At 43.5% G+C, this 14,823-nt stretch overlaps 1 protein-coding gene across 1 annotated transcript in view; it reads left to right on the top strand.

Annotated features, from left to right (window-relative positions):
* Positions 1–14,478, top strand: part of PAXBP1 (PAX3 and PAX7 binding protein 1) — a 32,974-nt gene extending 18,496 nt beyond the window's left edge. The window contains exons 11-18 of the mRNA XM_036242577.1: positions 1,675–1,874; positions 3,524–3,668; positions 4,309–4,430; positions 5,231–5,307; positions 5,678–5,744; positions 8,734–8,880; positions 10,434–10,588; positions 13,348–14,478. Of these exons, the coding sequence (XP_036098470.1) occupies positions 1,675–1,874; positions 3,524–3,668; positions 4,309–4,430; positions 5,231–5,307; positions 5,678–5,744; positions 8,734–8,880; positions 10,434–10,588; positions 13,348–13,471 (1,037 nt within the window). The 3' untranslated portion in view covers positions 13,472–14,478. The remainder of the gene's footprint in view (positions 1–1,674; positions 1,875–3,523; positions 3,669–4,308; positions 4,431–5,230; positions 5,308–5,677; positions 5,745–8,733; positions 8,881–10,433; positions 10,589–13,347) is intronic.
* The last annotated feature ends 345 nt before the right edge of the window (positions 14,479–14,823 follow it).

Genomic DNA, 14,823 nt, shown 5'->3' with positions numbered 1-14,823 from the left:
GAAGGGTTGTGGGCTCTGTTAGAACTGGCACTTTCTTCCTGAGTGTAGGAGCTTGTACCTGCTTTCACTCCTGAATATCATGAGTTCTCAGAACTAGACGTAAGCCCCTGCTGGGGGTTTACTTAGTACTTGCATCTTAAGTGACCCAAACTGTCAGGTCCGAGGGCAGCCTGGCTGGTCTGGAAAGGGAAGGCTGAGCGGTAGGGCAGGCAGCCCTGCGGGAAACGCCTGCTCTGGGGAGCCCTGAGGAACTGCACCCAGGAGGAGTAGTTAGCATGCTACCTGCCAGGTATTTCCAGAAGGATCCCCACGGATCTCCCTCTCAGCACTGGCTGCCCTCCCTCGGAATCCGATTCGCTGCACGACTTCTGGAACTCGGCTGGAGAAGCTCATTTTCCTTCTGCTGTTTTATAGTGAACATTTCTAAACACACAGGAAATGTGAAAGAATAGCAGTGATAACCCATGTACCTGTCACCTGATGCAGCAGTTCTTACTGCCTTCTGGCCAGGTTGGCTTTAACTCTGCATACAGGTGTGTGTGTGTTGCCGAATCATTGGAAATCAATAGACACGGTGACATTTCCCTCTAAAACTTCAGCATGTGTCCACTAAAAACAAGGATGTTTTTTCACCTGCTCACAATACCGTTGTTGCCCTTAGAAAAGTAACTAAAATTTCTTAATATTAGGTCTGTATTGAGTTTCCTCAGCAGCAGCCTCTGCAGATGCCGTTTTTGTGAGTCATTTTGTGTTTTTAAACGAGGGCCCACACCCGGCTCCTGCCCTTCATTGGTGGTTACAGCTTTCTATCTAGGATTAATGAAGACCCTCCAGCACCTGACACACATACCCTGTTATTGACCTGTTTAAGATACTAACTTTTTGAAGAGACCAGGCCACTTGTTTTGCAGAATGTCCTACATTGTAGATTTGTCTGTTTCCTCGTGGTATTAGCTTGTTTTTCTATTCACTGTATTTCTTGTAAACTGGAACTGAGGTCTGAAACCTTAATTAGATTGAAATTGTTATTATTTTTGGCAGGAACACTTCACGTAAGCTGTTGTTTATTACTGTGTAACAACAGATGACGGATGTTAGATAGTATCTCTGTCGGCAGTGTTAAGATTAATTTTGAGAAGAAGTTTGTCACACCAGGTCTCTTTCCCAAATCGTCTGGGGCATCAGGCAACCTTCCACTTGCAGATCCAAACGTCTGTCACTGAGTCTTGTCTTAGTTGGTTACTGCGATCACAGCTGACTTGGAAAGAAGTTACACGATTGGTCACTGATTCCGATGCACACGTCTTGTCGACAGTGATTGGACTGAAGAGCTGGCAGCAAAGTGGATGCGTTACGTAAATACTCAGAGCTAGTATACCATGGCAACTAAATTTGAACTGAGTTGTTGGGGAACAGGTGGCATTTAACTAAACCACGTAACAGAAAATGGTATATATTGGAATCATGCAAAGAGAGCGCCTGTACTTCGGATTGAAAGCTAACTTAAATGTTATCCTTTCTCTTTCTTTTAAATTGTAATTAACAATTATTACTTTGCTAGTGAGCCTCTCTCATTGATACTCAGGCTGCAGAGAAAATGCTGAAAATATTGAACTGTATTTGTTCTAGTCCATACTGAATTATGGGTCTCGGGGGGTTTGTTGTTGTTTTTAGATCGCATTTCAAAGGAGTCCGGCAAGGTTTTTGAAGATGTCCTGGAGAGTTTCTGTTCAATCGACTGCATTAAATCCCAGTTTGAAGCATGGCGTTCAAAATACTACATGTCCTACAAGGATGCTTACATTGGCCTTTGTCTGCCAAAGCTGTTCAACCCCCTCATAAGGCTGCAGCTTCTCACCTGGACTCCTCTGGAGGTGGGTGGCTTCACACTGTCAGAAAGCCGTGTGACAGGATGCCTGGGTAATTTTAATCTCGAAGCTAGAGGTGTAAGCTTAAGCAAACGCATTTTAGGGGACAGCATGGAGGGCTATAATTGATACTGATTGCAGCTGGCCTTCATCTGAGGCTCTTTCTTCTTATGCTCCACCCCTTCTCAAGAGAGCTATCTGTTGCTTTTCACTGTACATAATGCCTTTCTCAATCACCTGAGTTATATATAGTGACGCTAGAATAGGAACATGAATGAGTAAGAAGAACTTGGTCCTTTGATCCTAGAACTTAGAACCTCATGGGAAAGCTCAGTGAGGCAGGTATGAAATAAAGACCTAGCCCTGGCCGGTTTGGCTCAGCGGTTAGAGCATTGGCCTGCGATCTGGAGAGACCCGGGTTCGGTTCCCGCTAAGGGCACGTACCTCGGTTGCAGTTTGTTCCCGGCCCTGGTTGGGTTGTGCGGGTGGCGGCCCTTTCACATCGATGTTTCTCTCTCTCTCTCTCCCTCCCACTCTATCTGAACAAAATATCGAAAAATGTCCTCGGGTGAGGATAAAAAAAATAAGAAATAAAAGACCTGAACTGATAAGTCAGTGTTAATGGAAATTGGGAGGGTAAGAAATTGATAAATTTTGAAGGTGGAGTCAGGAGGGCCTGTTGGCCTCACATATAGGAGAGCAGACCCGAATTTACTGTGTGCGTCTAGTGGTCACGTTGAAGATTTAGATTTGGAAGTTACTAACATGGGTACAGCTGTGGGTATTAATGACATTGGCTGGGTTGAATGTAAACTAAGGAGAAGAGGGTTGAGGTTGAAACCCTGGAAATTATCAGGAAAAATGTGAACTCTAGAACCATTCAGCTCGCAGCTCCCTCTCTCTCTGCTGAGACATGGTTTCCCACTGTGCACGTGTGTCTTAGCACACGGCTGAGGCTCAAGAGGACCCGCGTGCGTCTCTGTGCACGTGCGTCTTAGCACACGGCCGAGGCTCAAGTGGACCCGCGTGCGTCTCTGTGCACGTGCGTCTTAGCACACGGCCAAGGCTCAAGTGGACCCGCGTGCGTCTCTGTGCACGTGTGTCTTAGCACACGGCCGAGGCTCAAGTGGACCCGCGTGCGTCTCTGTGCACGTGCGTCTTAGCACACGGCCGAGGCTCAAGTGGACCTGCGTGCGTCTCTGTGCACGTGTGTCTTAGTACACGGCTGAGGCTCAAGAGGACCCGTGTGCGTCTGGGTGCACGTGTGTCTTAGTACACAGCCGAGACTCAAGAGGACCTGTGTGCATTCTGGAATTCTCCAAAAGTAGCTCCCTCCGCTGCCCCACAGCTTTCAGAGTCTCAGCCTCCCTCAACTCCAGTTTCTGTTCCATGAGCTCAGCAAGTTCTCGCCGGCTTACAGTCCCCTGCCCTGCCCTGCCGATGGGCAGTTCACCGCACCCGGCACGCCTATTTCAGGGTTCTCAGTCCTGGACTGCCTGCGGTACATTATCTGCAAACAGATGTTTTCTATAGTTTGCCCAGTTTTGACTTATGACTGAAGGTTAAAATCCAGGCGTTATTACTTTCATAATGGCTAGAAGCAGCAGTAGCCACTATTTTAAATGTGTTTGGATAACCTTTTAAATTTTTTATAGGCCAAATGTCGGGACTTTGAGAACATGCTGTGGTTCGAGTCCTTGCTGTTCTATGGTTGTGAAGAGCGAGAGCAGGAGAGAGACGATGTGGACATTGCGCTGCTGCCCACCATTGTGGAGAAGGTGGTTCTCCCGAAGCTCACAGGTGGGGTTCCAAATCGCACCCTCGAACACACTGGGGTTCTCACTGGTGGTTTTTAGGGTTTTTTAATTACAAAATATTTCCTCATAGAAATTACATTATAAATGATAAAGTTACCACCGGGTCCAGAGGCAGCTAAAGATACATGTCTCTGAACCTGGGACTTGACGACCATCTTGGGGTAGGCCTGGAGTTGGAGTCGATAACTGATACATTGGCAAATTTTAGAGACTCTTAAAGATTGCCTGAAGCAAAACATAAATTCGGGGGACATGTGCATTTTTCTGGAGAGTGATTTCATAACTTTCTCACAAGAGATTAGAAGTCTTTGATTCGGAAACCAATGTAAAGTATTAATAATAAGTCTTAATTTTAGTTAAACGTTCCTGGTGCTGGGACAGTATGTCTTAGGATATTGAAATCTTTCCCCATCTTTATTTTTTACTGATAAGCATAACATAGAGGACTCTGTCTCCTCTCCACTTTGCCTAACCCTCAGCATTCCCACAGTTAATTGGACGGAGGCTTATGAGAGAGAGAGAGAGAGAATATCAGCATTTATAAGTTGAGGACTCTTAACATCGATTTAAGTCAGCTGCAGTTTACCGCTATACCTCAAAACATTCTACCTTTTTCTTAACAGTGATAGCTGAAAATATGTGGGACCCCTTTTCTACAACACAGACTTCAAGAATGGTGGGGATCACATTAAAGTTAATAAACGGATATCCTTCTGTAGTGAATGCAGAAAACAAAAATACACAGGTAATTTCATTACTGTTTTTGGAAGGTTTTTTGTTTTTTTCTCCCTGTCCTTTTGAAAATGAGCAAGAATTGAGAGAATGAGTAGCTATATTCTAAATCAACTGGAAAATCAATTCTCCCACTTGGGCCATCTGGTCCTTTATAAAACCTGAAATATGCGAAATTTGAGATGATGGTTTTCAGTTTTAAAGTATCTACATTGGAAGGATACTGTAATGAGTCTAGACTGCCTCTCAGTCTTACTGTTACCACCCTTTTTACACCACCCCCACCGTAACTCCAATTGGACTAATTAAATATCCCTTTAAGAACTGGATTTTTAGGGAAAAATTGTAAAACTACCAGAATAGGTAATAATTGATTATTTACGTGCTGAAACATTTAAATAGCATGTAAAACAACTAATAACTAGTTTCCAAATTTCAAATTGCTATTGTCCCCCATTGGACATTCTTAGGAGCTCTTTAGACATAGAAAAGGTACTTTTTATCATTGTTATATTTTCAGTGACATAATTTAGAACAGAACCAGATTATGTGTCTGCTCTCAGATCTTTGTGTAGCAGATGGAAGGGCTGGAGGTTTCTCAGTGGCTTATTGCTCCGTAATTGTCGAGGGTGAACAGTGGAGCAGTAGGTGCGAAAGGCCCGGCTTCACTGTGGAGAGGGAGCATTTGGGAAGAGAGGCCACTCAAAATGGAACACGAGTCTATGGTTTGGAATACGGTTTCTTTTTATTTCTTAAACTTTTAGTTTTTTTATAACCCTTATTACAGTGTGTGACCAATTTTTGCCTCTTTAGGTGTACCTAAAAGCACTTTTATTGAGAATGAGAAGAACTTTAGATGATGATGTATTCATGCCCTTATATCCCAAAAAGTAAGTAATTCATGAGAACATTAAAGATAATAGTCTCCATTATCTTCCAGGGAAGGCTTCTTAAATTCTGGGTAAATAATGGTAGCCTGGGAGGCAGGCGGGACCTCGGTGTGGAGCCCTGCGGCCTAGGAGACCGCTCACTGGGGGAGGTCCCTGAAGCAGGAGGAGGCAGACGTGCTCTGGGTTCTCCCTAGAGGCTGCGAGTCATTTCCACTGCTTTCCAAACTTCTAGCCTTCCCGATTATAATTGTTTGAGAGACTTAACAGTTACTAACTCTTTTGTTTACCCGTTTTATTTGTAGAAATGTTGTGTCCTAGGGATCGTGTGATACTATATATAAAACATTTGAACATGCTATTTCTCTTTCAGTGTCTTAGAAAATAAAAACTCTGGGCCTTACTTGTTTTTTCAGCGACAGTTTTGGTCCTCAGTTAAGGTATGTATGGGGTATCTGAAAGGCTTCAGATTTGCTCGACTTTATATATTATGTTTTAAAGGTATTTTTATGTTTGACTAACTCCATAGGCTTAGATCTATGTGTATATACAAAGTCTCCATTTTGCAAAATAATGTTATTCCAAAAGTTTATTCAGGTTTGATGTTTTCATAGGAGAAAATGAAGTAAGGTCCTGGGTGGTGAGCAAAATGCTTTGCTCACCCACAGTCCCTTCAGAAACTAGAGCACTGGGCCCTGTTCTGAGTGTGGGGATACAGCTCTGGGTGCAGGGACCAGGCCTGACTAGGAGGCCACTGAGCACCCCTTTCTCCCTGGGGAAGTGATACTTGGGTCATTAGACCAGAGGAATCAATAGGATTTGGCCCCGAGGGAGGGGGAGGGGAAGGCAGGAGCCACTAGGTCACAGGGGACACTTTGGTCTACACACAGTAAAGTTTACTCTGTACTCTGTAGAGTCCTGCCAGTTCTGATGAATGAACTCAGTCATAAAATGACTACCCAAATCAAGATACGTAATACTTCCATCGTCCCTCCAAATTCCCCATGCCCCTTTGTCGTCCAGCCCACCCTACTTCCTGGTTTTCTTTGCAAGAGTGTTTGAGGACTGGAAGTACAGTCTGGCTCCGTTCACTTAACATGCTACATGTGAGATTTTCCAGTGTTGTGTGTGATCAGTGTGCTTCTTACTGCTCAGTAGTATTCCATTGCTTAGTGGATATTCCACAGTTTCTTTTTTTTTTTTCCTTAATCCATACCTCAATTGAGGGATATTTGGATTGTGTCTAATTTGTGGTAATTATGAATAAAGGTACACAGATTTTTCTGGGTATGAGTTTTTATTTCACTTACACAAAGTACCTAGGCAAAGCTGTTTTCCAAACCAGCAGTATGTTAAGTGTTCTCGTTATTCAGTTTTTCCTCATTCTTACCACATACCACACTTGTGATTATCAGTGGTTTTATTTGTTTTTGAGTTCTGTTAGGTATATCGTGGTATCTCATTACGGTTTTAATTTGCAGTTCCCTAATGACTGATGGTGCTGAGCATGTTTCCAAGTGCTTAATGGCCATCTGTCTATGTTGTTTGGTGAAGTGTCTGTTCAGATCTTTGCCAATTTTTAAAAATTGGTTTTCTTTTTTTTAATCCTCACCCAAGGATATTTTTGCATTTATCTTCAGATAAAGCAGGAGGGAGAGAAGGAGGAAGAGAGAGAGAGAGAAACATCAGTGTGAGAGAGACACATCAAGTGATTGCCACCCACACGACCCCAACCAGGGCCAGGGACAAACCGCAACAGAGGTATGTGCCCATAGCGGGAACCGAACCTGGGACTCTCTGGTCCGCAGGCTGAAGCTCTAACTGCTGAGCCAAACCGCCCAGGGCCAAACAATTGGTTTTCTTATTGAGCTTTGAGTTCTATATTATGGATGTAAGCCGTAACAGATACATGATTTGCAAAGGATTTTTCCTTTTTCTGCAATCTGTGGCTTGTCTTCATTCTCTGAACAGTCTATAAAAGTGCAGAAATTCTTAATTTGATTAAGTACAATTCATTGCTTTTTCCTGTTACGGTTTGTGCTTTAGGTGTTCTGACTAAGAAATCTGTGCCTAACACAAGTTTTTCTCGTGTATTTCTAGAAGTGCTGTAGTTTTAACATTGCGTTTAGATGTTGCTTCTCGCACGGGGTGTGAGGCCGCTTGCAGCTCGTTTGTTCCAGCACTGTTCTGGAGAGACTTGTTTGTTGAATTGCTTTTGTGCCTTTGTGGAAAGTAATGGACCTTATGTGTGTGGGTCACAGAAGAGTTTCTATGGCAGGAAGTGACGTGAACAAATTTTCACAGTTAGTGGATTGAAGTCGGTTAAGTGAGGCTAGTAATAATGGAGGTGGAGATTAGTGTCTACTGTGTATTTAACTGTAAGAGCCCAGCACTGTGCCGCACTCTATACAGATCATTTTGTTGACTCCACGGTGGCCTGTGAGCTGCTGTTCTCACTCTGCTAATGGGACGGTGAGGCCCAGAGTAGCCTGCCAGGGCCCTTCCGGTGACAGGCGGGCGGGCCTCTGACTCGGGCCGTGCTGACTCGTGAGCAGCTCTTCTCAGCTGGGCTTGTAAAGGAACGAACGCCCGGTGCCCGAGACCTCCCGGGTGCGGGAGGGATGCTCTCCTTCGTTTGCATCTAGAACAGAGCTAGCTGTGCACCGGCCTTGGGAACGTGCATCACTCAGACCGTTTTCTGCAGGTTCTAGTTCTGCACGGAACCCCGCTTGAGAAGGACTGTTTCAGAGCCCCTAGTCCCTGGAGCAGTTGCAGAGCCCAGAGAGAGGCGTCGCTGGCTTCAGTGAGAGGTGGCAGAGAGGCCACAAGGAAAGCGGGGTGGGCGGGGTAGGCGGGACATCCAGGCTCTGGCCTGTCAGTTGATTGGATCGAGTTACTGTTTACTAACTTGAGAAAATACTGGGAAATAAATGTCATGGCCGGATGGCGGGGCTTCCACTGCACACGTATGGAGCTGGAGTAGCTTGCGAGGTCCAGGTGACATCTCAGTCCAGGCTCTTAGGATCTGGAGCACCAGTTGTCATAGTCAGAAAGCGTTCACATCTCTGGGAGTCGTAGGCCTGGCTCAGGCAGGATTGTGGATGGAGGGTGTTTCCCAAGAACCAGCACTGGCCCAGTAGTGCTCTGTGTGGTGGTGGCAAGACTGTTTCTGTGCTGTCCAGTGTGGGAGCCACTCGTTACATGGGCTCCTTGCCTGTTAGTTAATTAAATTTAAATTAATGGACATTTAAAATTCAAATGCTTGGTCATTCTAGGAAATATTTGGGTCCTTTAAAAGTGCTTATTTTAGTACTTTTGCAAGACAAGTTTCACTGTATTTCATAAGGTGTTTATTTTACTATGTAACTTATTTTGTACCTAAGTTAGTTGCTTAACATTGCCTCTCATTATTTTTTTTCTTCTTTCTAGCTATTAGGGAATTTTCTTCAATGGTATGGCATTTTCTCCAATAAAACTCTTCAGGAGTTATCAATAGATGGTTTATTAAATAGATATATTCTCATGGCTTTTCAGAATTCAGAATATGGAGATGACAGCATCAAAAAAGCCCAAAATGTGAGTTAAATGACAGTTTTCAAGGCACATACTTGTGTTAAAGTGAACTTTTTTTTGAAGAGAAATTTGGAATTTTATGAAACCCCTTTGGTTATTGGACTTGAGGGTAAGATTGACCCAGGTAGTTCCAAATCCCCACAGCATTTTTTACATAAAAATTTGTACTGTTGTATATGTGTATTTCTACTCATCCATCTGTGTCAGTATTTTTACAGTTATTAATGCAAGTTTTAATTTCAGGGTATTTTTTTAATAGTTGAATGAATGCTATTTTGAATGTTACTAAAATAGTTTCTTATTTAAGAAATGGTTTTTTAAAATACTGTTTGTTTTCTCCTTTATACATGAGTTCCCTAATTTGATCTTTTAAATACCTATTTTTTCAAATCACAAAATTAAAGCAGATTTGCAAGTGTAGTAGTTTCTCCCCGAACGTCGGAGTCTCCTGACATGATGTCCTCGCCCTTAGCTACTTCTGTTTCCTGTAACATGGCGTTCTTCTCCGCGATGTAATGTGACTGTCAGCACCAGGAAGGACTGTGTGTGCTGTAGCCTGACCCTTGGGCCCTTCTCCAGGCGTGGTCAGCTGTCAGCGATAGTCGTGACTGGGAAGGAAAGCTCCCAGGTCATTCACTGGTCATGTCTTTTCAGTCTCCTTTGGTCTGGAAGAGTGTCAGTGTTTGACCTTCCTAACCTTGACCTCTTTTAAGGTGATAGACCAGTTATTTTGTAGAATGTGCCTCAGTTTGGGTTTGTCAGGATAGTCTGTCATTAGGTTCAGATTCTTGGTGAGAATCATCCCAGATTTCATGAGTGGCAGTCCCTTCAAGTGGACTTCTGTGACCTTGTGACATGTCTTCATTTGGGGGGCATTTGCTTGCTTTCTGCCACGTGATGTTCAGACCCATCGGGTACTTGCTCAGCCCTGGAATCAGTCCTTCCTCCAGGCGTCCCTGGGTTCTCTAGTGGGGCTTGCGGTTCCTTCTCTCCACACGGACTGACTCCCTGAGGTGGGCTGCCCTCTCCAGTGTGGGACTCAGCTCCTTGCCTGGCTTTGTACTACCACCACGCCCTTCTGCTAGGCTGCTGCCCTGCGACCTGCCCCACGTGACGCTCCCTGCCCCCACAGCCCCACTGCCAGCAAGGTGCCTCCTCCACACTGCTGTGTGGGAGGGGCCGCCTCTGCTCCGCACTCTCAGTGTTTCTACGTGGACAGCTGCCGATGCAGGAGAGCTCGGTTCACTTAGGGCTTCCTGGAAGCCAGAGAGGGAAGCATTTGTTTCCAATATGATGTCCCTAATACATTTAAATATTGGACAAATTATTTGTCTTTTGCTTTGCATACCTGACCTATGTGTTGAAATAAAAATTCTAGTATATTAAGGAAAATTATATAGTCAGTGTAGGTTGAAAGACTAACCCTTCAAATTAATTCGTTGCATAAAGCTCAGGAGCAAGTCTTCTCGTTAAATACAGTGTACCCATGATCTAGACTCACCTTTGAGACACTGTTTCTTCCGTTTTAACTATTTTATTTTGCATCTTCTCCATAGGTAATCAATTGTTTCCCGAAGCAGTGGTTCATGAATCTGAAAGGAGAAAGAACTATTTCTCAGTTAGAAAACTTCTGTCGCTACCTGGTACACTTAGCAGATACAATTTATAGAAATAGCATCGGATGCTCTGATGTGGAAAAGAGAAATGCAAGGTAGTTATTTGTGATTTAATGAAATGGTGATGTCATCTTTACTTAGTTGTTAGATTTAGTATTACAGAAATGTTTTAAGTAGAGACATGCTTATATTTTAGTTTAAACTGTACAATGACTTACTATTGGTAAACATACCAAAAATATACATTATTTTCTCTTTTGGGGCTTTTACCTAATTTCTTTCAATAGGATATTTTATGGAGGCATTAAGAAGAGGCTTCTGGTCAGGACAAGGCCTAAGGGGAATGAATAAATTGTTTTCTGTCTCCTCCCCCAAAGAGTTCGGGAGACTCAGGCTCATTGATGCCATGGGCCTAGGTTTTTGTAGGTTCACTGTATAGCTACAAACCCTGTAAAAGACAGTGAAACCCACAGTATATTGAAGGTTGCCTCCCAGGGGCTGTGCTCTCTGGTGCAGTTCTCTGTATTCGTGTCGTAGACTGGAGGTCACCACTCAGGAGTCCTGGGGAGCAGCTTTAGATACACAATCTTTATCGAAGGGAGGAAGGAAGGACGGAGTTGTGATGTCTTTTCGTGGACGTTGTTTTGGATATTCATGTACTTTTGGGAAAATCTCTAGCATAAAAAGTAAATAATAATAACTAGTATAGCTTGGAAGAATTTTCTTTTTAAACATTTCATTTCAGATGGTTTTCCTCATACAATTTTTTTCATTTAGATCACACCATCAATCACATCCCTATAACAAAACCTGTTTGTTTCCCCATTCCTTCTCCATGTAAAATAACCTTATTTAGTAAAGATCGTTGGCATGTGCCCTGGCCAGTTTAGCTTAGTGGTTAGAGCATTGGCCCTCATACTACAGAGTTGCAGGTTTGATTCCTGGTCAAGGGCACGTACCTGGTTTGCAGGTTTGAACCCGACCCCGGTTGGGGTCCTGCAGAAGGCAACCAGTCAATGTGTCTCTCTTACATCGATGTCTCTCTCTCTCTCTTTCCCCTTCCCTGCCTCCCACTCTATACAAAAATAATAATAAAAATAAAAAGATTTTTTTTAAAAAGATATTTTGGCCCTGGCCGGTTTGGCTCAGCGGTTAGAGCGTCGGCCTGCGGTCCGGAGAGACCCGGGCTCGGATCCCGCTGAGGGCACGTACTTCGGTTGCACTTTGTCCCTGGCCCTGGTTGGTTGTGCGGGTGGCAGCCACTCGATGTGTCCCTTCATGTCGATGTTTCTCTCTCTCTCTCCCTCCCACTCTATCTGAACAAAAAATGGAAAAATATCCTCGGGTGAGGATAAAAGATAAAAAAAAAAAAGATATTTTGCCCAGCCGGTGTGGCTCAGTGGTTGAGCATCGACCCCTGTACCAAGAGGTCGTCGGTTCAATTCCCGTTCAGGGCACATGCCCAGGTTGTGGGCCCGATCCCCAGTGGGGGGCGTGCAGGAGGTGGCCAGTCGACGTTATCTCTTATTGATGTTTCTATCTCTCCCTCTCCCTTCCTCTCTCTTTAAAAATAAAGAAAAAAAATGTGGTAAAATTTTTTGGCAGATAATTTTGCTTTATATTTTAATTTCATCTTTGGTATGGTTGTTTATTGGTACTAATATTTCTTCTTAAGATGTTATATTTTCTTAGGTGAATTCTGTTCACTTTTTTTTTTTTAATGAGATTTAATTTTTTTCTTTATTGATTTTAGAGAGGAAGGGAGAGGGGGGAAGAGAGATAGAAACATCGATGAGACGGAACATCGATTGGCTGCATTCTGCCATGCCCCCCTCTGGGGAATGGGCCCACAACCTGGGCATGTGCCCTGACCGGGAGTTATACTGGTGACCTCTTGGTGCGTGTGTCAGCGCTCAACCACTGAGCCACACCGGCCGGGTCTGTTCGCTTTTTAGCACTGTTTGTGTTTGGAGCTAAATATCAGCAAATGGTATTGACTGCTTCTGGCACCTGCTGCGTGCAACACCTGCTGCGTGCAGAACAGGTCCCCATTGGAGGAGTTTCGCAGGGCAGTCCTTCCATGTAAGGCACTTACCCCCAGTCTTGTAGAGAGGAGATAACTGTAATGTCACACTGTGCGAATCACTCAAACGTGATTCAAACTAAGTGTTAAAACACTCAATCTTTAAGTGCTGTTCCTAGACCAGCAGTATTAGCCGCACTGGGGAGCTCTGTTGTAAATGCAGATTCTCAGGCCTGCCCACTCACACATTGAGGGCGGAGCTTCATGAACTGGGTTTGAACAGCTCCTCTAGGCGAGTCTGAAGTTGCTAAAATTTGAGGATGACTTAAGGAGAAGGCAGAGTGACTTTTAGCCAGGATAGTAAGGAACTCGGTTAGGCTTCACTAATGAGTTTTGAAGAGTGGAAATTATGCTGGGTTTTGATGAATGGCTTATGAATACACACAAATGTAATTGTGTTCCAGGTATGTTCTAAAAGAACTGGACTCTGGTTTGGGAAGGAATGGGAGGCAGGCCCTGGACTAGTTTGGAAATAGATTGCTTTTTTTTTTCCTTTTCTGGGTATTAATGAAAATTATTCATCTGAATGGAATTTTGCAACTTTTTTTTTTAAATGGGTTATTGGAATATACACAGTTTTGTTTTTATATGGATAAATTATATATATATTCAAATGTGCTGTAGTTTGCTTATGTCTATATTTTCCTTTAAAGAATGTATGCCTGGAAAAGTTGATTGCAAAACCTCACAAGAGGTCATAAAGTTAGTAGCAGGTTTTCCTTTAAGGCTTTGCACTAATTAATGAAATGCTCTTCCACTTTCTTGTTTTAGGGAAAACATAAAGCAGATAGTGAAACTCCTTGCAGGTGTCCACGCTCTGGATCACGCCATGTCTGTCGCGGCCGAGCACAATGTGAAGGAGCTGAAGTCCCTGCTGGAAGGGAAATCGACCTGAGACGAGCAGCTGCGCTTTCGTACCATTCCTGATGTGTAAAGTCTGTACATATGTAAAGTTTCTCGACCTGTAAAATAGTGGTTCTCGTTTTAATACAAAGAACATTATTAACATCCAGTACTGTGTCCTTAAATGCGATTTCTTCAGAATGAGAGGAATTCAGATTATTTCCAGGAAGTATGTGAATGTTTTCCTCACTGCCTGTCATACTTTGTTTACAGAAGTATTTTATATGGTTATTCCAGTTAGCTCTCAGTTAATTGTTTTTTACTCTGTAAACAACGTGTGCAGTGTAAATTGTGTAATTATGCATATATATTTATACCACCATGGAGTCACTTTCACACTGGGAATTTGTGGTGTTTTTCTATAGAGGAAACCTTTTAACAGCAGAAAATTATTCGGTAGCAGGTTGTCTTAGAAACATTGCTCCACTGTTGCAGCAAAGGGCTGGCAAGGGGCTGAGTGCTCCTCACCCGGGGTTAGCACTGCCGCCCTGCGGCTGTGCTGCCGTCCAGCTGGGAGCAGCGTGGACTCAACCACGGGCCGGAGGCGCGCTTCCTGCCCGGAGTTCCACGTGAGTTCTGAGACATGCAGCGTAGGTGTGCGAAAGGAACATAGACGTTTAATTTTTTAAAATAATAGACCCACAACCTAACTGCATGGTTTGGGGCTGGCTTTCCTGTCTCATTCATGACTTTATTCCCTGACCAGCTTATAGGTACATGCATTTGAATTTCGTAGTTTGCTGTATTTGAAATCCCACATATGTGAGTTACATATGCAATAAAGAATGCGCCTTGCTGATCGGCCGACACACCCAGGCAGTCAAATCTCCACGGTCTGTAATGTTTATACACATTGTAAATACTCAGAACTTGTTTTAAAGTTTATGCTTTCTGATTCTGATTTTCAAAAGAGGAACTTTTTGGAAATTAAGGACTATTGTTTGATAATTATATATGTAATTAAGCTTTAGCCAAGCATTAAATTAATTTTCAATTATATTCTTTGTTGTATTTGCTGGAAACCAATTTCAGTGACAGCATTTCAGGTGAGTCTAATATGGAGAGACTGTGAGCGTGTGGACCCCAGGTCAGCTCAGGTGCTGTTGGGCAGTGCCATGCACTCTGCGTGCCCTGTCCCTTTATGTTGATTCTAGGAGCACAGCTGATATCTGTGTATTCATTCTGGGTGAATTTCTTGTTGTATCTCGAAGGCTTACTAAAAAGAATTAAAATGAAAACACTTATTTTCAACTTCAGTGGAGTAAAAGGTAGAGATGTGTATATAGATGGTGTGTCCCCTCTCTACTTCCAAGAACTTTGGGACTGTCATCCTAAAGTTTAGCA

Source organism: Molossus molossus, unplaced genomic scaffold (genome assembly GCF_014108415.1).
Source record: "Molossus molossus isolate mMolMol1 unplaced genomic scaffold, mMolMol1.p scaffold_m16_p_5, whole genome shotgun sequence".
In the NCBI taxonomy this organism is placed as follows: Eukaryota; Metazoa; Chordata; class Mammalia; order Chiroptera; family Molossidae; genus Molossus; species Molossus molossus.
This window is presented reverse-complemented; position numbering and strand designations above follow the sequence as displayed.